Source organism: Larimichthys crocea, chromosome XXIV (genome assembly GCF_000972845.2).
Source record: "Larimichthys crocea isolate SSNF chromosome XXIV, L_crocea_2.0, whole genome shotgun sequence".
In the NCBI taxonomy this organism is placed as follows: Eukaryota; Metazoa; Chordata; class Actinopteri; family Sciaenidae; genus Larimichthys; species Larimichthys crocea.
The window spans coordinates 14,561,807-14,584,462 of record NC_040034.1 but is presented as its reverse complement, the minus strand read 5'-3'; the positions used below and the strand labels follow the sequence as shown (position 1 = coordinate 14,584,462).

Genomic DNA, 22,656 nt, shown 5'->3' with positions numbered 1-22,656 from the left:
CACCAACACTGAATTAACTGGATTCCATCTCACTCTAATGAGCCGGAGCTTGTATTCACTGTGCTGTCCTGTCTTGTTTCCACACAGTGGGTATGCTTGGCCCGAGGAACCTCCGTGTCTCTGATGAGTGGTACACGCGCTTCAGGGTGTCCTGGGACGCCGCCCCCTCTAGAGTTAATGGATACAAGCTTATCTACCAGCCTGAAGGTATGGACGTGTTGTAATAGGAATAAAACAGCATTAGCTGATAACAGTAATAATTATAAAATCATTATTATGTTCATGTCTCTGTTTTTAGGCTCTGATGAGTCATTGGAGGTGCTCGTTGGAGATGTGACCTCCTACCAACTGCATAACCTGAAACCTGGAACCACTTATGACCTGAAGGTGCTGGCAGTGTACAACACAGGCCTCAGTGGACCTCTGATTGGACAAGGCACCACATGTAAGTTAATGATGCAATTATTTATTGGTTGACAGGTTTATCTATGCAAAATTAAATTTGCAGTTTTGACTGCCAAGCCATTCTTGTGAAAGAGGAACATGTGCTAAGAATAATGCTTCCCCCCTTAGTGTATCTGAATGTGACCGACCTGAACACCTACAATGTTAACTATGACTCCTACTGCGTCCGATGGGCCCCTCACAGAGCAGCCACCTCCTACAGACTCAGAGTCCATCCTATTGACCGTAAGTGTTGTTGTCATTTTCATGCCAGATTTGTTAGATTACAGCAACCTCAACCTAATCTGGATTCTCTTTTCATTTAGCCTCCAAGAGTGGAGCTCAGGAGATCACTGTCAGAGGATCGGAGAGCACTTACTGCTTTGATGGTTTGACCCCTGACACTCTCTACAACACCATAGTGTATGCCCAAACCCCCAACCTGGAGGGACCTGGAGTCAGTGTTAAGGAGAGAACATGTAAGACAATATCCTGTTTGGCAGTTTAAAGACATTGACATTAGATATGTTGGAAAATAGTTGCTGAAAACATGTGAAAAGATTTTGAAAGATAAATTCAAATGTGAAATGTGAAAAGACCTAATTTTATGAACTTGTCGATAATTTTAATCATTCAAATTAGGCTAGGTGGTTAGTAACACTTTCTTTGGTCTGACAAACCCACAACACATATTATTCTTATTTTACACAGACTTTAATGCTAATGGATGAGAGGACAATGCATTCACATCCATCAGTAAAAGCTACTGGAGCTTCCAGTTTGTTTTGTGTTATGTGTCATGAATATGCCTTCACCAGCCACAGTACAGTATGTCACATTCTGTTTCTGTTTCTGTCTGCAGTGGTCAAACCCACAGAAGTGCCAACTGAACCTCCCACACCTCCTGCTCCAGCAACAGTCCCCCCTGCGCTAGATGGTGAGGAGAGCTTTAGCGTCTGTGTGCTAAAATAATCGTTCTCATGGCTCTTTGCTGAGAACAGGCTTTACATTAACATCACTCTACCTTCACCACAGTGTGCAAAGGTGCCAAAGCAGATCTGGTCTTCCTTATTGATGGTTCCTGGAGTATTGGAGACGAGAGCTTCAATAAGGTCATCCAGTTTGTCACGAGCATGACTGGAGCCTTTGATGTCATCAGTCCCAATGGCATGCAGGTCAGCATAAAACTTTAATTGTTCATCACAATCCCATTCGAGTTCTATATAAGTTTTATTATATATAACATTATTTGTTCTCTTTGAACAGGTTTCATTTGTGCAGTACAGTGATGACGCCAAGACTGAGTTCAAGCTGAACACCTACCACGACAAGGGCATAGTGATATCTGCCATACAGAATGTGCGCTACAGAGGAGGCAACACCAAGACAGGTACACTGCTGAAAAAAAACAGTGGTATCTTTGCAAAAGCAAAATGTTCTAAAGAGGATGGACTCTTCAGATTGGATGCTCTCTGTCCACTATCCTTCATCCAGGCGTCTCTTTGAAGCATGTCTATGAGAAGGTCTTCACCTCAGACAGTGGCATGAGGAGGAATGTCCCGAAGGTGCTGGTGGTCGTTACTGATGGACGCTCCCAGGATGATGTGAAGAAGAGCGCAGAGAAACTGCAGCATTCCGGTATGCGTGGCATTATTAATCACCGTGATTTTTGTAAAGCACATACAGTACTGGAGACTGTAGAGCTGTTCGGAATCATCCGTTTTCTCCCAAACTCTGATTACTTCACCAGAGCCAAAAGTTTTTTCTCTCATTTACTTAATATTCCCTACAGTGATGAAACAGTTCTCAACTATCTGTTGCTTAACAATGGTCTTTTTTTTGTGTGTGTTTTCTCCCCTTTAGGCTACAGTGTGTTTGTGGTTGGAGTGGCCGATGTTGACATGACAGAGTTGAGACTTATCGGCAGCAAGCCAAGTGAGAGACATGTGTTTGTGGTAGACGACTATGATGCTTTCGCCAAGATCCAGGACAACCTGATCACCTTCATCTGTGAAACGGCCACTTCTAGTAAGGCAGACATTAATATATAATTAAAACACCATTACAGTTTACTATTTCTGCATTCCAACTTTGATTTCATAATGACTATTGTGGTTAATTTGTGCACCTGCAGTAGGCTCACCCACTGCCACACATTTCTACTAATCTGCTGGCAGGAAATGTATAAACAGACATAAACCCTAGTCTGTTTTTCCAACCTTCTAAAATGTTTTATCCTGTTTCAGCCTGTCCTCTGATCTACATCAATGGGTTCACAACACCTGGTAAGAATGCAGCACCACCATGCATGAACTCATTTCGCTAGTTTCGCTATTTAGATTTCCATTCTCTCAACGTGGCCCCTGTTTTATCCCTTCCAGGTTTCAGGATGCTGGAAGCTTTCAACATCACAGACCGGACATTTGGTGCCATGAACGGTTTGTCCATGGAGCCGGGCTCCTTCAACAGCTTCATTGCCTACAGGCTGCACAAGGATGCCTTCATAAACCAGCCCACCAAGTAAGAGCTTAGGCTAATTAGTATTTGTGGTGGAGGACTAACAAAGAGAGTGTGAGCCTCACTATGTGAATATTCCCAGCCTACTGGCCTTATCTCCTGTGCACTATAATCCTGCCCAGCCCACAGTCATTATTCATAATGATGTTCAATAGCCTCAGTCTTAGGGCTTTCCCCAGTGGCCTTTGGCAATAAGCCCAAAGCCTTATTGTTGTTGCAGCTTGTGTAAAATGAGGTGTTAGCAGGAACAACAAAACTTGGTCGAGGAATTATAAAGTTCCTGGAGCAGACCCACCTCCTCCCACCTATGTCATACTGGGAGCAAAAAAATCACCCCAGGGTCAAGAGCTTTGTCTCTTAATTAAGGCACGTTTAAGCGTTATTAGGCAATTGCAGAACTGCTGGAGTACCGAAACCTCTTCAGCATACTTTGTTAATATGTTTATAATGATGCAAATTTTGCGTGCGTGGGTGCAGTCATTGACTTAATATGCACAAATGGAAACACTTCAAACTCAAGCAAAGGAGAGGGGACAGAAAATGCTTTCAATATGTGGGCAATTTCTTCAAGGCCGGATGGGAAAACTGGCAATCATTTACAGGCTCTGCAGCCTATGTGACAGACTGGATGCTGTATCATTGTAGCTGAAGATTTAATGGTCTCTGTGTTCACTTCTAACGTGTGTAATGAGGGAACAAGTCTGACTCATCATGATGTATGCTTTTAACACTAACAGGGAGATCCATCCGGACGGTCTTCCCCCATCCTACACCATCATCATGCTCTTCCGTCTGCTGCCTGACACACCTTCTGAACCTTTTGATATCTGGCAGATTGCCAACAAAAACAACAACCCCGAGGTCGGGGTCACCATCAACCGTAAGCCTCCCATCCTGTTTTAGCCTCTCAGCTGGAGGGGGAATGCTGCTGTAGCTGACCCAACATATACACAGCTGCACACTCTTTATTAAGAACTTAAGCTCCTGTTTTCCTCCCTCTTACCTCTTACCGTCAGACAGCCAAAGCCTATTTGATCTTTGTCAGGCATGGTAGGGCAGTGGAAGCATATTATAAGTATAAGTATGACTGACTTTAATCTACTACTCTGAATCAGATTCTGATTTTGGATTTGGCTTGACTTGTTTATTCTCTCATAGAAAACCTTTATTTTTAAATAAGTATATTTTACTAATATGCACACACGTGGTGATTGCATGCAAATGATTACAGACATGGACCTAATCCCTCCTAGCCTTCTCTTTAGCCCTCTCCTTTCCCTACAACCATGTGTTCTCTATAGTCCTGTCTGTGCTTTGCGTGCCACCGCATCGTAACACACTGTCAGGGATTCATCAAAGGCTCTTGTCTTTTCAGCTTCCAGCAAAACAATTTCATTCTACAACAAGGACACCCGAGGAGAGATCCAGAAAGCCACGTTTAATGAGGAGCAAGTGAAGCGGGTTTTCCATGGAAGCTTCCATAAGGTAAACACAATACATGATTCTTAAAGAGTGGAGAACTGTGCACACACACATGGTGATATTGTTAAAGTTTGGCTTTGATAGGACAGACTGAGAATCTTTTGCGGTCACCTGTGGGTTGATTATCTTTTTCCAACCCAATTCCAAAGAATTCATTCCTTTGACTTCCTTTCACATAGTTTGTTCTTAAATCCTTTCACATGTCTCTGTTGGCTGACTAACCTAACAGCTAATATCATGTTACCTGCTATCCATCTTGGAGTGTTGGTCTGCTGTCAGAGTGGTCTTTAGGCCTTTTTTATGATTTGACATTAAGTTTTGTTTTTTTACCACGGGTAGTTAATGTGATAAATGGATGGTGGTGGCTATAAATACATGCAAAGAGAGGTTGGAGGGAAATTCTGATACCTCACTGGCACAGCATAATGTGCAAACTGTTAGACTTAACCGTGGAGGTCTGACCACATCAAGACTGGAGAGTGAATTCCAAACCAGTCTGCTCCGACCTGCTGCAGCACCAGTCGCACGACTGGGTTGCTTTTTATTTGTCTGTATATTCTTCACAGACGTTATGGCGTTTCAGACGTTGTGCTATTTCATTAAAGGAGTTTGGGAGCTGCAACCCGAGAAATCCTGATTTTTAGTCCCTAGCATAGGTCAACGTCCAAAAGTACTCGATCCCACATAATACAATGCATCTTTTGTTAGACTTCCCATGCCATGTATTTGACAGAAAAATGCAAGACTTGCAAGCAATAGTTTAAAAGGTTGAATTCAGAACTTTGAAACTGATCCTTGCCTTCACCTGCCCTATGTTTCATGCACGCACTTGTTGAAAGATTCATTAACATCAACTACTCTTCAAACAATCTGTCAAAATGTCTCATCTAACTTTCAAATAACCATCCACAATGGTATTATTGTTTTGCAAACTCTTTGTTCCTCTTAAGTGGTTTAACCGCTATATCAACCCCACATGCCAAACTTACAGTTGTGATAAACAGCATTTTTATAGTATGGTGTCTCCTGGGGGTAAGAGCAAATGAGGTAAAGTCCAACTTAAAGCAGCAGCAATGAATATAAAACATCCTCTGTTATGTTCAACCGCAGTAGGGTGTAAAGACGAGGACAATGAGAGACAGTATATTTTCAGACTGACCTGAAATGACTTAAGATGTGAGATTCATCAGTGTAGGAAAAACTCAAACTCAAACTGCATTTGAGTTTGTTCCCAAGGTCAGCATGGCCCTTATTTGGTACGCAGGTTTCTTTTCCCCCACTAAATTTGAGATAATAAAAATGAATGACCCTATTTAATATACTAGGGTCTTATCTGACATCAAAGACTGTCCACTTCCTATACAGTTTTTTGAACTAAGGGTACTCATGAGAGCGATATTTTGGCCCTCAGATCAGAGAGAGAGAAAATCGCTTTTGTAAATGGCTTTCAGTTTGACCATTTAGCATCCACACAAGTAATTGAAGGGTAACTGCATGAAAGAATTGGACCCTGGAAAATGTTGGGTCAGAACTGGATGTTAATGACATCACTGCTGGTCCAGTTGGACAGCGGCCTGATCTGTGTGTTTGTATGTGTGTGTTCTCTCTGTCTGTGGCCATGGTGGAGACTGTAGTCTGACTGTACATTAGGTGGCCAGTTTGTGGTGAGAGCAGTTGTTGCTCCATGAGCTTGGTGAGTCTGCAGTGGTCTACCTACCTGCTCATTTACTGGTCTGCTGAGTAAGTGCCACTGCCGTCTGCTGTGGTGGTGTGTGTTTACATGCTGTCAGTGGCTTCCCAACAATGTCCGTAACTATTACAGAGTGACCTCAGCGTGTGCGTCTGTGTTGAAAGTGACCATGAGGGTTGTTAGTGTGGCAGTCAAGTTTATTGTTAAGATAAACAGAACGAAACCCAATAAAATCACATTAAGTTCTTTTTTGTAATGTAGTAGAGGTATTAGGTATTGAATAATTATTTTCATTAGCGATGAATCTGCAGATTATTTTCTCCATTAACTGATAGTTTAGTCTAGATAGTTAAGTACAAGATGCCCATCACATGCTCCCAAAGGCCATGGTGGTGTCTTAAAATGACTTATTCTAACAGTCCAAAACACAAAGATGATCAGTTTATTATTAGAGAACACAATGAAAACCAAAATATATTCACATTTGAGAAGCTGGAACCAGTGACAGAATTGTGTTAAATGTGTTAATTTCGTTGAGAATTTGTGTCAAAAGCGTCATAAATCTCCATCTCCACGAACCAGTGTTTTCTTTCTTTGAACTGCAGTTTCCTTTTCTGTCAAGTGTTATATACACTTTATGTGCCACAGTGCTGGGTCACAGACTGCTTGCAGATTTGGTTTACCTCCTCAGGCTAGTTAATAAAGAGTAACTCAGGCTGGAGGGGTCTTGGTCTACCGCTAGTTGAACATGTGGGAAAGCTCTCAGAGATGACTTAAGCAGATGCTAGCCACTCACTAGCCCACTGGGGAATCCCCTCCCACACTCAAAGGGTGGGAGTCCGCAGAGGGAACTTTCCCGCTAAGAGGACATTTTCCACGAGTCGTAGTGACTAGTCACAGACTGTTTACTCATGAGTAACACCGGAAGAATTTTGAGTTTGTAAGTAGTTGTAGTGAGTGAACAGTTCACTGTACTTTAACCTCAATGCTGAAAAAAAAACATATTGTTTTTTGTCTTGAACTCAACTTTCAAACTTTCCTTTCAGGGACATTGTTAGGAAGGTTGTGCCAATATATGCATAGTCTAATCAAGACAGAGAGTGAGGTTTTTGGCCAAATTCTTCTCTGACTGCACTGCATTGTGCTCTTCATTTATGACAACTTTCTTCTAGACATAAAGACGTCGTCTTTGTGTGACCTGGGCAAGTAGACTTACTGACCCGAAAAACCACACTGAAAATACAGGAAATTATATATTAACTTCTCGTTCCAAAGAAATCACAATGCCTTGACTGTTCACACGTGCCAGATCAGACGTGGGAGGTTCCTAGCTACAGTGATACAATGATCAGGCCAACTGGAGATTTCATGATCAGTTAAAGCATTGTTTGCACTAAAACACCAATTTAATTTAGATTTATACTGATTATTTATTTTTACTTTACCCTCAATAAAAGCAAACTTGGATGCATTTTTAGCACAGTGGAGGTTAGGGTCAACGACGATGATAAAAATAAAGGAGCAGAGCAAACAACAATAAAATCTAATCTATTAGAAATCATAGAAATATGTCAGGTGTACTGGAGCAGAGATGGTCCCAGCTCGAAATCTTACCATATCCACCTTAACTGTAGAGCATTGACATAGCAAATCACATTGAAACTGTATGTGTTAACAACTGGTGAATGGAAGTTGTTCCTCTGTCAACACTTTGATGCAGCATGACCAGATCACTTATCAGCAAATACCTTCAACTGAGGGAGCAGTGGTCACTAGAACGCTAGTTTTTCGGAGGCCTCATTTTCCAGTGACTGGAGTGTTTTTATTATGTTTACTTATTGGTCAGTGAGGTAATATATACATGCTTATTATTTGCATTCCCAGTATATCATCCAAAACTGTTTTGGTAAGCCCTCAGGAGCATCATCGCATAATATATCCATGCCAGGATCCTGGGATAAACGACACCCCTCTCTCTTTGCGGTCCTCCAGATAGTTTGTTCTGTCGCCAAGGAAGTCAACTATAATTTTGTGATTGGTTGCCAAGACCTGTGGCCTGGTCTGTGGTTGGTATGGCTTTGTAGAGAGAAATGGTAGCTTGCTTTTCCTGACATAAAGAAAGCTTGTCTGACTGTTGAGCGGGGGAAAATTTGCAACTGTGAGGGAAAACTATGGAAAGTGTAGGACTTTTGATGGCGCACCGCAAATGATATTGTTTCAAGATGTGGAGCAGGGTTCTCTGGACAGGAAACTTCCAAATCTGGCACTTTGTCATTTTGTGTTGTTATACAATCACTGACTACAGCTCTAAAGCTGCATTGAAACACCAACTGTTGTATATTTCCTTATTTTATGGTCCATTCATCTGTAGAGGCATCAAAAGCAGCCCCATGCCAAATCGGTAACCACTCTGGGGTAATATCAGAATCTATAATCAACATCTTCTGCAAAGTTTAAACAATTCCCTCAGTCTTGCAATTATATGGAATACAGTATCAGCTCCCTTTTTAAGCTCGTGACAAGATGTTTTGAAAAGGTTCAGTGAGGTTGTTCCTAGCCTTATGGTTGCACTTTCTTAAAGAATTTCCCATCTATTTAAAAAGTGTAATCATGCCACTGCCAAATAGAAATAAATGCCAAACCCAAACTCAAAAGCTTCACTGTTCTTAGTACTCTTTGCCAAGCAATTGTGTTGCAACAAAGTTGGCAGCTGTGAAATATTGAGAAGACAAGAATGTTTTGTTTAATTGTGCCCTCTCTCCATCACCTGCAGCTCCACATCACCATCTCTCCAGAGAAAGTCAAGCTGAACGTGGACTGCCAAGAGGTGGCAGAGAAGCCCATCAAGGAGGCCAACAACATCTCACTGGATGGTTATGAAGTGCTTGGCAAGATGGTCAAGTCTGGAGGCGCAAAGAGGCAGTCTGCAACAGTAAGTGAAAAAGAAAGCCTTTGAGTTAAAAACGCAAAGGCTTGGAAAAAACACACGTTTGGAAACGCGTTTCACAAGTTTCCAGAGAATCAATATCCAAAAACCTCTTGTGTGCGTAGAAGCACAATTAAGTTTTAACTGCTCCCAGTGACGGCTGGAAGGATGAAAGCTTGCATCTTTCTGTTTCACTGAGGGACTCATTGTTGTCTGTTTTGAACAGTGTGCTTTTTTATCACAAATGGGAGCCATTTGTAACACCCTTCTTCTCCATCTTTTCCCTTCTTCTGTTGTCTAGTTCCAGCTCCAAATGTTCGATATTATCTGCAGCTTGAGTTGGATCAGCCGAGACAAATGCTGCGACCTGCCCGCCACAGTAAGAACAAGTGTCATTTTAAGAATCATTACATAACAGAGTCAAGTCAAAAGGCCAACTATAGATGCACTAGGGTGGCTGATCGCTCACATGTTTGAATGTACATGATTGACTAGTTACATTTGTAAATAAATCGGACCAATTTTGTAGAAGGGTCCTTGCCATGGTATTTAACTGTATATAATGTACGCATGCATACCGTCTCAGAGGGTTATGTGTGTTTGTATGTAGTTGTTAGGCTGATGACGAGATTGCTGTTTAAAAAGTGTCTCAGTTGAACTGAATAGGATCTTGTATCCTGTGTAATTGTGCTAATCAGACTGTTGCCAGCATGAAACAAGTGTTCCTTTAGATCAGAGCGGGCAGTAAATCTCATTTATTTTGTTACAGTATGGTAAATACCGGATGAATGCACATTTATCCAATTATCAGTAATTCATCTATAATTTGCATCAGATATTAATACATGAAGTCAATGACTACAGTGTTATAGAACTCATTATGTCAGAGACTCATTTCCAAAAATGTAGACAAACTTTGCCGCTGTCACTAGGCATCTGGTCTTAAAGCCCCGCACCGACTTTTGCTGATTTGCAGTTATGTTTACACATGAGCCTCTGTTCCACCATGACCTTTGGGGGGTTTCTAAACTCTCTTAAACTCTAAGTAAAGTCAAAAAGATACTCTCAGCCCTTGCAAAGTTTCTTTCCTCTAATTTCTTTATCTTCTGTCTTCCTTTTCAGAGAGATGAGGCCAAGTGTCCATCCCTCCCACACTCTTGCACATGCACACAAGACAGCATTGGCCCTCAGGGGCCTCCTGGACCTTCGGTAAAGACGCTGTCATCACTTCTCGTCTTCTGTTATCTGTCTGTTGTCACCTGATAAAATGATTTTCTCAGAAGTCATACATGTTTTGATGATGATGAGGATGATGATAAAGCCATGCCTTGTGTTTTAACGACTGCACAGCTGTAATGAGCTACTAGATATTTGCCTGCTATGCAATTTGAACTGAGTAGTCTGAGGAAGTCCCTCGCATCAGGAGTGGTATTTTCTTTTCCTTTGGAAAGAGCAGTTGAGGATGAGACCAGTGGCATGCAATGAAATGTGGGCTTAGGGAGAAGTGTCAAAAGATAAATGCCTGTCGGAAAAACAACAGTGTCTTGAGGAAAAGTCTGGAATATGAGTGCTCGGTAGCCTCGCTAAGCTCCGGTGAGGATTTCGAAGGACTTTAGGGCTTTTGGAATCCACTCCTGTTGTTACACTCCCTCTGTGTTTTTGGCGCCTCGTTTTTCCAGGGAAGCCCCGGTTCTAAGGGACCACGAGGAGATAGAGGAGACCACGGCAAACCTGTGAGTAACACCTTACATAACTTTGAGTACTTACTTTGTTGCAGATTTTGAATTCGTAACTCATTTTATTGTAAAAATCGACCAGCTCATTTCTACTGAAGCCTGCTGACATTATCAATAATGCTAAATCCACACATGATAATGGACAGCGTCTCACAGCCATGGTACTTCAGAAGCTGTTACTGCTCTGCTACTGCCTTACATCTGCTTGCACGACCAGACGAACCAAATTGCACACATCTGAATTCATTTACCGACTGTATATGTTTTCTTAACTCAATCTGCCAACTATCTAAAAGGCCCATTTCCACTGTTAATATTCATTGTCTATACGTGTACATTAAAAAGTCTTTCATAACTTTGTTTTTGTTTGGTTAATGTTATAGGGTGCAATGGGTCCACGTGGTGAGCCAGGACTTCCAGGCTCTATGGGACCAGCGGGTCCACAGGGCCCTAATGGACTGTCTCTACCCGGAGAACCTGTAAGTTAACCCGACACTATAAAAGTCCAGTAAGGGTAGAAATAGTTAAGTATCTATGGTAGATGGAGTTTAATGTATATGACAGACACAATCATTTATGATTAGTACGCCTGCTGTGTTTGTGGGAAAATTGCTGCAGGTCCACAAGTGAGTGGGATTTACAGCTAAAGCCAAAACACATTACACTCCTGTGCTACCTCTAGCCAGGCAGCTAGACTGCTTCTTTATTTTTCTTACCTTCAGATGTTCTTGGCAAAACATGAAATAAATCACAATCACAGACTAAAAAAGATGAAACAAAGACCAAAGCTTCTTCTCTTTTCTTCTCCTCCTCCATCTTCAGGGTCGCCCAGGACCAAAGGGAGATCCTGGAGACCCCGGCATGACTGGTCTGCAAGTAAGTACTCCCCCTCTCATTTTGTGGTTTATGAGCAGGAAACAGGAGACTATCCATAGAGAGCAGCGCTGCTACTGGAGCCTGGATTCAGTCCACATGGACTGATTGAAACCACACTCGGAGTGGGAGGTTTACCATGCCATCCTCAGGGAGACCCACACTCTCAAATCAGCCCGTTGATTGACAAACAGTAGAAGGCCAGTGATGCAGTTAAATTATTATGGAGCACAGACTCGTGTTACCAAAGGGAAAATAGGGAATGGAACATGTTCTTCCCCAGCCTTGTAATTGAAGATGATCGAGAGTTGGTGAAGACTTACAGTATGTCTAAAGCTTAAGCGCCTTTGACTTACAGTAGATGTCATTTTGGGGGTTCTAGGATGAAAATAAAAGTCAAATAAAACTAGACTTAACATTACCATAACACTCAAAGTTCTTCAAAAAACTCAATACTGTTTTATCAAGTCAGAAATAGATTTGAAGTTCAACCCATTACAGGGGAACTTTTTGGCAGAAGGGCATTTTTGAGTGGGCTGGTATTACATAGCAATCTCTTGGCCAAGCCACCGTTCATTCATCCATCTGAGGTCATTCAGCCAACTCCCACCATTCAACTGGAGAGAACATCATCACTGGTTATCCTGGCCTCTGAATATGCGATTTTAGACACGGGAGAAAGTCCTATTCTATTATCTTCAGCGTTTATTGGCAGCATTGTGTCGGTTACTTTACACAATAACGTTTATTATAGCAGCGCTGTCTCTGCAGATGTCTCACACACATCATGTGTCATCAGACCACAAGGAAATTGTTCCAGTTTTTAGTAACAAGATGATATATTATATTTGGCTAAATAACTGGGAAACTGCAGGATTTTTTTTCCCTCCTGTAGTTTCTAGTTCAGCAGAGGCATTAGGGAGCTGTATAAATGTGTTGTTCTTGATCATTAGCATTTGATTAAGTGTGTCTCCTTTTTTCCCAGGGTACTCCCGGGCCACGTGGTCCTCTGGGTCCCGTTGGACCAAGCGGAGCGCGGGTAAGATTTGCCTCCAGGTCTGCTTAGTGTACACACTGTTCAAAGCCTACAAATGGATCCAACACTTAGTTGAGCTAATGTTTGCATGTGATCACCCACTTAGCTCAGCGTGTAAAGAAGTACTGTCGTTTAGTCTTTTGCAGTTACACTACATGTTCTCACTTGCGTCAGTCAGAAAAATTGAGCCACTACTTGTAAATGTAATTAAAAAAGACAGATTCAAGGCTGAAACCAATATAAAGTCATGACACTGGTGTATTGCATGAATGGGGTCCCCAGTGTGCTGTAAACCACGTGTGATTGTATGTTGTTTCTACATAGGGGCCACCAGGAAAGGAGGGACAATCTGGACCCAGAGGCCCACCAGGACCTATGGTGAGTGTGTGTGTGTTTGTTTCTGTGTCTTTGTGTTGTGCAGTTGAGGGCAAAATAAATACTCCTCGGAGTGTGCTTTATTTCCTGATATATCTGCGACAATTACTCCACTGGCTCCACACTTGCACTCTGCTGGAACGGCACATAAAAAAGAAGACTGTAGGCCCCTCACTTAAGAGGAGGGTGCATGCATCTGTGGTTTTGGGGAGGTCTGAATCTACTTAATCCAGCCATCATGCCAACGGGCAACATGCCAGTATAGAATTCACATGCACTATACCAATAGGACTCATTAGTGTCTGGTGTGAATTTGTGTGTGTGTGTGTGTGTGTGTGCATCCTTTTCCTGTTGGCTGTTTCCGTCTCCTCTTTGTGTGTTCTTGGCATCTTGTGCCACATGATTACCCCCCTCCCTCACTGCAGATGTCAAAGCATGGATCGCAAATTGAAGCTCGCTACCAACCGTACCAACAGAGAGCAGGAGTTAAAAGTTTGCATTTATGTTTACTGTGCAGTGATTTAAAATAAACATTTCTGTTTTCTTTCAGGGAAGCCCTGGAAATCAGGGTGTACCAGGAATTACTGGAAAACCAGGGAAACCAGGAGACACCGGAAACCCAGTATGTGCTGAACAACAGGACACAAATAATCACAAATAGTCACATGAGAATGTGTACGGGAAGTCGAGGTTGTTCTAACGCTGTTCTTGTCGTTAACAGGGGCCTGTTGGCATTAAAGGAGAGAAAGGAGAGAGGGTGTGTATGTTTGATGAAATTACCATACAGCATTGATGAGAAAAGCATTGCACTATCTTCATGTTAACGTGTCTTTGTTTTCCAGGGAGACTTTGCATCCCAGAACATGATGCGCTCCATTGCCAGACAAGTCTGTGAACAGCTTGTGAACAGTGAGCAAAACAAAGTCTTAAATCTCAATTTAATTAAGTCATTAAAGTGTAAACATGATCCAAACCCAAATCATTTTTGTTTTCTTTTCTTGCAGGTCAGATGAGCAGAATCGACATGATGCTCAACCAGATTCCTTCTGGATATCGTAGCAACTCTCCCGGGCCCGCCGGTCCTCCTGGCCCTCCTGGCAACAATGGACCCCGCGGAGAGCCTGGACAACCTGGACGGGCTGGTTTCCCTGGAAACCCAGGTTTACCTGGAAGTCAAGGAGAAAGAGGTGCTTTCTTCTTTTTCTGAATGTTTTGTTGTCTTACAAAATATATAAGCAAACGCTAAGCAATGAATTAATTAAGGCCATGGCGACATGGACTCTTCTGGAAAAACAAAACTACATTAACTTGTGTAAACACGATTCAAGTTAGCATTGTCTTGTTTCAAGCATGCCTTTTAGATTTGTACTCTTGTCCAGATAAACTTGCTTTATTTAACGTGATTTCTGCTCTTCCCTCTGTAGGTGTGCCAGGAGAGAAGGGAGAGAGAGGATCTCCAGGAACTGGTATCAGAGGCCAAAGAGGCCCGAATGGGCCACAAGGTAACACAGTTGTATTTTTTCTCCCTTTTAATGAGTGAAAAATGCCATGTTTTCACATGCACGTTGTTCTTCAGCAGCTGCAAATAACCTGGAGGTCTCCCACTGTTCTCTTACAACTTTATTTCAACACTTAAACACAGTTTCATGGTGACAGCTTTTTCACCGTTTCTGTGGAGCTTTTCAAGGGCACAGACCCACTCCCGTTAGTCCAATTAAAACACACATTCCAGCCAGAAGCCAAAATTTATCTACAATATATATGTGTCTCAGGCACCTTCGTTTGGGCAGCTGCACTGCATAAATTCTTTGGAAGTTTCCCAAACATATTCCCAATTCTTTCCTTTCTTAAAGATTTATGTCTCGTGTAAATTATGCTTCTCCGAACACTGTGCACATCAGAAATGGTATACTTAATGGAAGGTATTCACATCCCATCATGGAGAAAAAAATTTAGACTGTGTTGAATCAGTTTTCAGTGAACGCTGTGTTGCCGTTTTAAAAAACACTCGTTAAAAAATTTTTTTGGCTTATTTGTCTGTTTGAAAAAGGCCGTAGCCTTTGCTCAGTTCCCATTTGATATGCAATATGTTTCTCTGGCAAGCTCACCACTTCAGACAATTTCCTTTCCCTTGGGAATCTTTTGCAAAACAACAGCAACCTATTGATGTCTACCCCCAAAACACCAAACAGTGACATGTCTGTTTCTGTGAATGAAGCGGGAAAGAACTGACGACCACTCGGTGGAAGTCCGCACTGATGACTCACTTTGTGTGTGTGTGTGTGTGAGCTGTATATGTTAGTGTGTGTCAGTGAGTGTGGGGGATTGGATTGTTATACAATGAGCTTTCTTTGGTGGCTTCATTGACAACACATGGGCTCACTTAAGAGAGAGAAAAAGAGAGAGGGGGGAAAATTCCATCCTGAGTTTTTACCGTCTAGACAGACGGTGGGGAGGGAGGGCAACTCCACACAGCCCCAGACTTTTTTTCTTGGTCAAGCTTTTTAATTGAGCCATTGAAAAATGAAAATTACAGTGCTGCAGCCCTGTGTTAACCCCACTATTTTCACTAAGGATTTATGGGTGATGTGTTTTTGTGCTGAGAGACTTTTACTCACCTTCTCTTCTCTCCCCTCTACAGGGCCACCAGGAGAGTCAAGAACAGGACCCCCTGGTCCTTCTGGCTCCTCTGGGGCTCGTGGCCCTCCAGGTCGCCAGGGTAATGCAGGAGTGAGGGGACCACCAGGACCCCCTGGATATTGCGACTCCTCTCAGTGTGTTGGAATTCCTTACAATGGACAAGGATACACAGGTACACTCAACACTTTCTAGGTCCTGCATGGTACTACATTAGATAAGAGACTAAGTGTATGCACACTAATTACATTTGCAACTCAGTGCACTACTTCTTTCTTTTAAATGTATGGAGTTATGAATATAAGTGTTTGAGAGCATTGATTTGTAAAAAGAAAGCAACTTATTTCCATAAGAAGTTCAGACTGTTCGCTAAGCCCCACTTTGCTGTTGCTCTTGCTATTTCCAGCCTGCAGCCATTAATTTTGACGCCTGAAACTGCAGCTGACGCTCAAAGATTTTATCAACTGTAGCTACCTAGATAGCTAAGTAAGCTAACATTAGCTCCATGAGTTGGTTATGCACTCTCACTGGCTGACTTTTATTGTTTTATTGTCTAAAATGAGAAGGCTGTAAAATGTTATCTTAAACCTACATACAAGAAAAGCTATGTGGTCAATGCATTCTCACCAGATGATGTACAAGGAAAAAAATATATAAAAAAAACTACTATACTATTTAGTACCAGCATTAAAAATATAAAATATATAAGGAAGCCCGTTCTAATGCTCTCTTGGACGAGGTAATGTGCAGTGACTGTAGGTAGCAAGCCAGTTAGCGAAGCCTGATAATGTTTGCAAATTACATTAACGAACATAAATCACTTTTACTTTTATATTTTTGTTTTTGTAAAATGTGTATGTGGTGCTCACTACAGCTGCACTTCAAAATCCCCCAAAATTAGCCATGTTTAGTTACTGTTGCTAAACTAAGATTGACCAATCACTGTTGAGGGGAGGGGTTTAGCGAACAGTCTGTTAAGAGCCACTATATTTCAATACCTCCATACATTTGATGTACATTTTGAAAACTGGCATGTAAAGCATTGTAGAGTGGTGAATGATAACTTGCATTAAATCAAATAAGATGCATTTTGTTCCACAGAGAAAACTCACACCCTCTTTGAACTATTTTCAGGTTTGGCATAGTAAACGTTCTAAGTCACCTGTGCCGCTTACACTTTGAAGTCCTGTTTCTGAGATGTTTGCCCATTTGCTATGGGGCATGTAAGGATAATCACCATGGACATAAATTGAACATAAAAACAAACAAACATTACGAAATCCAAAAAAAAAAAAAAAGAACAGAAAAAAAGAAAAGAAACAGAACGGAGCAGACTGGCACTAACATCATCTCACAGCTACAAGCTACAGTGATGGCAACCTGCTGGCCTGTTTGCATCTTGAACCACAAACCGCTGGGAGATAAAAAAACAAAACAAAAAAACAGAGACTGAGCATTTCCACGAAGGAAGGAGCATGTACAAATACCACCCAAAACAACTACTAACAAAGAGGATTTCATAACTGAAAGCAATGTTAATGTAGAGGTGATGTGTGTAAATAAAACTAATTTTTGTGCCTTGTAAATGATTGTATGAACCAGGACATGTCACTAAAAATCAAGTTAACATCTGTATTGAGCTTGTGCCTCATAACCCTCTGCTTACTTACCACCAGCATAACCTCTGTTTACGACGCCTTAAGTGCCTTAAACAGCTCTGGTCCAGACTGAAGCATGTTCCATTTGTACTCTTATTCATCATGTTCTTTGTGTACGTTGACCAAATCAGTGCTAAATGTTGCTCTCCTACCATTTCTGTGTGTCCTTTGTAGTATGAGCTGGTTATTTTACTACGTTGTATTATCCAATAGCTTGATGGATTTTATTGTAAATGTCATCACAGAATTTTGTTTTTTTTATTTAGCTTTTTTTTCTTTTTGGTACTTTAGGAAGCAATAGTTTGACACAGGGAATTTTTGGGGGAATTCCATAGTGCAATATAATTTAAAATTGTGCATGTGAACAGTTTTAGATGAAACCATTTTTTTTGATTGGCCGTCCCAAATATTTTTCTAGCCAACCGCTACCAGCCTGAACCTGAGGTAGAGTCTATACCTGCGGAGCCAGCTGGAGAATTTGAGACAATACAATCACCCGGTTACTCACGAAACCTACGAGGAAAAAGATCACTACCACAAGACAAAACAGAAATACTAGCATCATAGCTGCGATAAGAAGTTTTCAGAAAGTGTAATATTGAAATAACCTTCATGATCACTTATGTGAGGATGAAGTGAATTTCAGAACAAAACTAATACTTATATGGGTTTGATACCCCTGGCTATATTGAACATATATTTTTTTGACAACAGAAAGTTTAGCAAGATAAATACAAACCTACATGTTCGTTCATTACAAACCTGTGTGCTTGCTAAGTGTTCCCCTTTAAGTGTCGTTGCTTGTAATATAACTGCAAGTGTTTATCGGACTCCATTGTGTAATGCACTAATCATGTGAAAACCAGCAGAAAGTATGTCGAGGGAAGTACAGTATGTATGTTTTTGAACACTTTTTTTTGTCAAACTTCAGTATGTAAAGCTGTTTCAGATTCTCCATCCGTAAAAAAAATAAATAAATACAATTAATTTGATGATGTTTTGTTAGGCCTGTAAACCAAATGATAATCGGACTCATTGTAACAAACCAAAACTTCTTCTTTTTTTTCCTTTTTGTTTTGTTACCAAAGGTGGAATTGCATGTTTGTGTTGTATATTTACTGAGGAAGTCAGAATATAGTTGTTGTTTTCTATCAATGCAGTTTGGATTTGGTTGCAAGACTATGGACATAGAATTGCTTTTCTCATGTTGTAACTGCACATTTTTGTGAATTCCACACAGCCTTATTTTCTTATTTATTTCTGAAACAGAAGAGGCATTTTTCAATAAAACTACTGAAAATGTAGCATCTGTTTCTGCTCTCCATTCATTAACTTCTCACACTTATACCCACTACACAACGAGAAAACCTTGAAAAGACTTCAGTTTGTCACCTTCTCACATCTAAAGACGCTACGTCAAATGTTTTTTAGGTTTTGGAAAGATTGAGAATCTTCCAGGCTTACTATTTACAAGATTACAACTAGATTCAATTTGAGATTATTTTCCATCATTCACCTTGGTAGCAATTTCTGTACACTTTTTTTCCCCTTTACAACTCGATGATGGTACAAAGGGAGGACACGTCGCAGACATGCTCATGCTTACTTCACAACTCGACCAATTTCTCCTTCTTCCACAGTTCAAGAGAACCCTGAGTCCCTACATGTTTACTACTACATAGCCAGCTGTTCCTGATGGTGTTAAAGATAGTGCACCTATTGATGGATGAGACTGCTCACATGATTGAACGTTTGAGACTAAAAACCTAAAATTGAACATGCTGAGAAAACATGAGAAAAAGACCAACTTAAGACAGCCCTGATTGAGGTTTATGACCATTCTACACCAAACAATCAAGATGACAGAAGCGCACCACAAACTGAACAAAACTTTTATACTGAAATTGATAATTTGGTCACAACAGTGAAAGTCTTCTGATGAAAGGCCATTATTATCTGTACATTAAGACAGTACCCTTAGGAGTACCGATGAAATACTTCTTATATTATTACTTATTCCATTACTTCCATTACTTTTTACTTAACCATTATTTGTTGGTTAACTATTCTTTTTTTAATTTAACACATTGTAGGAGCTCACATAAATACATTTCATCATGATTGTACCTGTATGATAATATGTGACAATTAAACTTAACTTGAACTCATGTTCACAGCCCAAATTATCATTATCGTGTCAAATCAAAGGTCAGATCCTCAGCTGCAGACTAATGACACCTCAGCATGCAACCATTTTCCTTTTTCACAGTTTATTTGATCTTGAGTGACAAAGCTGGTTCTTCCCAGTATAAGGCCCTCGAGATATATGCTTTGAAGTCTAAACCTTTATTTATTTTGACAGCTAAAGCTATTTTGTGCCGTCCAGAATGTCAGTTCATGTCAGGGCAACAAGAAGAGAAGGCAAGAAGAGTGTGAAAACGAGCAGTCCACAAATATTTTCCTATTTTCAACGTGAACTGCTTCACAGTGTTTTACATGCACCCAGTTGGCTTTTGTCCTTTCAGTTTGTAATGACTGTGCAGAGATTTCCATGAAGAAAGATAGGGAGGATCCAAGCCTGGGAAAAATCACAGATTTCCACCCATTAAGAATATCCAAAGGTGAAATAAGAGATGTATGAGGTAAGGAACAACTGACGCCATGACTCCCCATATCTTGTTTATTGTGATGGGAAAACATGTCTGAGGAGGAGTTCTGCCCAAATGCCAGAGATAACAACCTGGGGGGGTTGAGGTATTGAGGTCGAGAACACCACCACAAAGTGACATGGAAGAAGTCCACTAAGGAAAGCCTTTAATTTGTTACTCTTATTTTCTAAAGCCCTCCAATTAGTCTTGGAAGCGCAGTTAGATTTAATAGAAATATTTTATAAGAGAAACTCTTGCAGGTACTCTTGTTTGAACAGCTGGTGCATGTTAGTTATAAAGGAGGTGGAGGTGGTGTCTGCAAAATCATTTACTGCAAAGCACTTACATGAGAACAAATGTAGAGAACACTGTCTGACATGTAAATCTGTCCAGTGCATCATAGCGTGGAAGAACATGACGAAAACACACTGTCTGATGTGGCTTTTCTATAGAGGCCCTCTTCTTTACAATTACCTGACTGCAACACACACTGTCCTTGTTGAAATATGCTCACACCTGCTACAAGTGATCATACTATTTCTCAACTCCAGGTTCGGATTTCATCAGTCCAAGAGAACGCTGTAGCAATCTCCCCCGACCCCCCTCACCAATCATACTGTGTTTTTCTCTAAACTACAAAACTAAACAAACTGTCTTCAGTGATGCCTAATACCATCCTCATCATAACCCTGTCTGGTTCCTGTCTGGTGATTTATTCGAGTTTGTTGACAATCCAGCGTGCATCTGTGTTCACTTTGTGGCAAGATTTTCAAGTGGGTTGTTCCAGGGTCTGTGGTCGATACAGATTTTAACGAACTCCTGCTTTATCTCCAGGTGTCCCCTCGCAAACAGCAGACAAAGTGTCTCTCCTCTATTGGTGCCCTTATGTACTATTTCATTTCCATATTAAAGTTTAAACCTGTATTAACTGATTTTTTTGGCCGCTCAGGAGCAATGGAAACAAAACTGACATATGATTCCTTTACTAAGTTGATATGGCGAACGCATTAGCTTGCCTGCAATTTCCACATCCAGCTGACACAGAGCAACATTAGTATTTAGTTGGTTTAGACTTGGAAAATATTTGGCCTTTTAAGCTGCTAAACACTTCACTAATTCACCAGCTAGTGGCTAACTTTGCTTGCCTGCTGTTTAGTGCTAGGTGGGTTGCATACAATTAGTGTATTTAGAGATATTGTACTGGAAATGGCACCGATACAGTGCAAGAGTATTGTTTTGACCCTGTTTTGACTGCTGGTTGGGTGATAATTGTCTGCAGATTCATCACTACAAGCAACAACTTCCACATTACATCAGTCATTTGATCTATAGTTCATGTAAAAATATCAATTAGAGCAGCTTTAAACTGATATTTTGATATTTGCTAATCAATCAGTATATGTGAATGTGCAGACATACGATTGTTAAACCATATTGTCAGCATTGGATTCAATGCCATTACAGAGATGGAACCATAGGAAATGGGCAGCAGATGAGATGAATGAGTCTGATATTGAAAAGTAATCATAAGTGATTAAAAAGTAGAATTTTATATGGATTTTTATGACCACTATGAAGGCACTAGTATGGGAATTGGTCAGGTGACAGCTAAATGGAGATCAGATGCCATGGAACACAGTCAAAGCATCTCACAGCTCTGCTCATAACAGAACCTGCTGCACAGCACGTCAGTGATTATAATGCAGAGATACACAGAGGCAGAGACATAGAGGACACATCTGGCAAGGGAAGACACATACAGTAAATAAGCTAAATGTTGCTCTGATGTGCCAACATAGACAGTATGAATATGGACGTTGTATCCATGACGTCATCCGCAGTTTCTGAAGAGCCGTTTCGAAGCTCAGAGTGTCTTATAAAGTTACCCATAGAGACCATGTTTACCTTGTCCTTGCTTCTGATTGGTTAGACACTGATAACACTCAGTAAAGATGACCATCACCTTTAACGCTCACTAATTAATACATATTTTCTTAATCACAGTACTTATTTTTTTTAGAGTTGGTGATGAATGCTAGTTTATTGTATTTAAACAGAGGCTAGCTGTTGCCCCACTTAGCTGTAGGTTGATTTTTTTAGCACACAGACGCAGATGAAGGTGGTGTCAGTTAACTCGTCTAACAAGGCAAAGTGTACTTCCAAAAATGTTCCCAGAAGAGTAATTTTAGTCTCTGCAGGAGAAAGATTTTCTTAAGGACACTTGGGCAGGCTGTCACACAAGCTTCACCTGGCTCTTGTTCAACATAAACTGACTTATTACAGACAAGAGAGTGTCTTCACACAAGAGCTGAACTGAGGTTTCAAACTTACAATGGGATAACGAGAGAGGTTGACCATTATGTGGTTTTGATGACCAATAATAACAAAGCTTTTTATTGGATGGTCTTTCCGACAAACCAAAACTCTGTTCTGATTTACTTTTACTTTTATTGATCCAGCATTTAGACTATGCGACACTCCAAGTTTCCAGTAAAGTGACGCATCATCATTTATCCTTGTGGATACTTTTATGGAATCTCATCAAAATCTCAATAAAACCAATTTACAGTAAGTTTCCTGTAAACGTATCATACTGTATCTCAGCTTTGCTTTAATGTGGTTTAGACACTGCAC

General features: G+C 40.9%; 1 protein-coding gene across 4 annotated transcripts in view; it reads left to right on the top strand.

Annotated features, from left to right (window-relative positions):
- The window catches only part of col12a1a (collagen, type XII, alpha 1a), a 53,780-nt gene extending 35,101 nt beyond the window's left edge, over window positions 1–18,679 (top strand). For 3 of the 4 annotated variants that reach the window (XM_010738040.3, XM_010738039.3, XM_010738043.3), the window contains 28 exons: window positions 88–207; window positions 299–445; window positions 574–690; window positions 771–923; window positions 1,307–1,381; window positions 1,480–1,619; window positions 1,711–1,834; window positions 1,939–2,082; window positions 2,308–2,472; window positions 2,691–2,729; window positions 2,826–2,964; window positions 3,699–3,841; window positions 4,337–4,446; window positions 8,907–9,065; window positions 9,361–9,438; window positions 10,182–10,268; window positions 10,739–10,792; window positions 11,179–11,274; window positions 11,618–11,671; window positions 12,654–12,707; window positions 13,029–13,082; window positions 13,630–13,701; window positions 13,801–13,836; window positions 13,922–13,988; window positions 14,084–14,266; window positions 14,504–14,581; window positions 15,721–15,891; window positions 17,793–18,679. In XM_010738040.3, the coding sequence (XP_010736342.3) occupies window positions 88–207; window positions 299–445; window positions 574–690; window positions 771–923; window positions 1,307–1,381; window positions 1,480–1,619; window positions 1,711–1,834; window positions 1,939–2,082; window positions 2,308–2,472; window positions 2,691–2,729; window positions 2,826–2,964; window positions 3,699–3,841; window positions 4,337–4,446; window positions 8,907–9,065; window positions 9,361–9,438; window positions 10,182–10,268; window positions 10,739–10,792; window positions 11,179–11,274; window positions 11,618–11,671; window positions 12,654–12,707; window positions 13,029–13,082; window positions 13,630–13,701; window positions 13,801–13,836; window positions 13,922–13,988; window positions 14,084–14,266; window positions 14,504–14,581; window positions 15,721–15,891; window positions 17,793–17,941 (3,008 nt within the window). In that variant the 3' untranslated portion in view covers window positions 17,942–18,679. Of the gene's footprint in view, window positions 1–87; window positions 208–298; window positions 446–573; window positions 691–770; window positions 924–1,306; window positions 1,382–1,479; window positions 1,620–1,710; window positions 1,835–1,938; window positions 2,083–2,307; window positions 2,473–2,690; window positions 2,730–2,825; window positions 2,965–3,698; window positions 3,842–4,336; window positions 4,447–8,906; window positions 9,066–9,360; window positions 9,439–10,181; window positions 10,269–10,738; window positions 10,793–11,178; window positions 11,275–11,617; window positions 11,672–12,653; window positions 12,708–13,028; window positions 13,083–13,629; window positions 13,702–13,800; window positions 13,837–13,921; window positions 13,989–14,083; window positions 14,267–14,503; window positions 14,582–15,720; window positions 15,892–16,850; window positions 17,399–17,792 lie in introns of those variants that run through there. The other variant, XM_010738042.3, reaches the window with a different exon arrangement.
- Window positions 18,680–22,656: the final 3,977 nt, after the last annotated feature.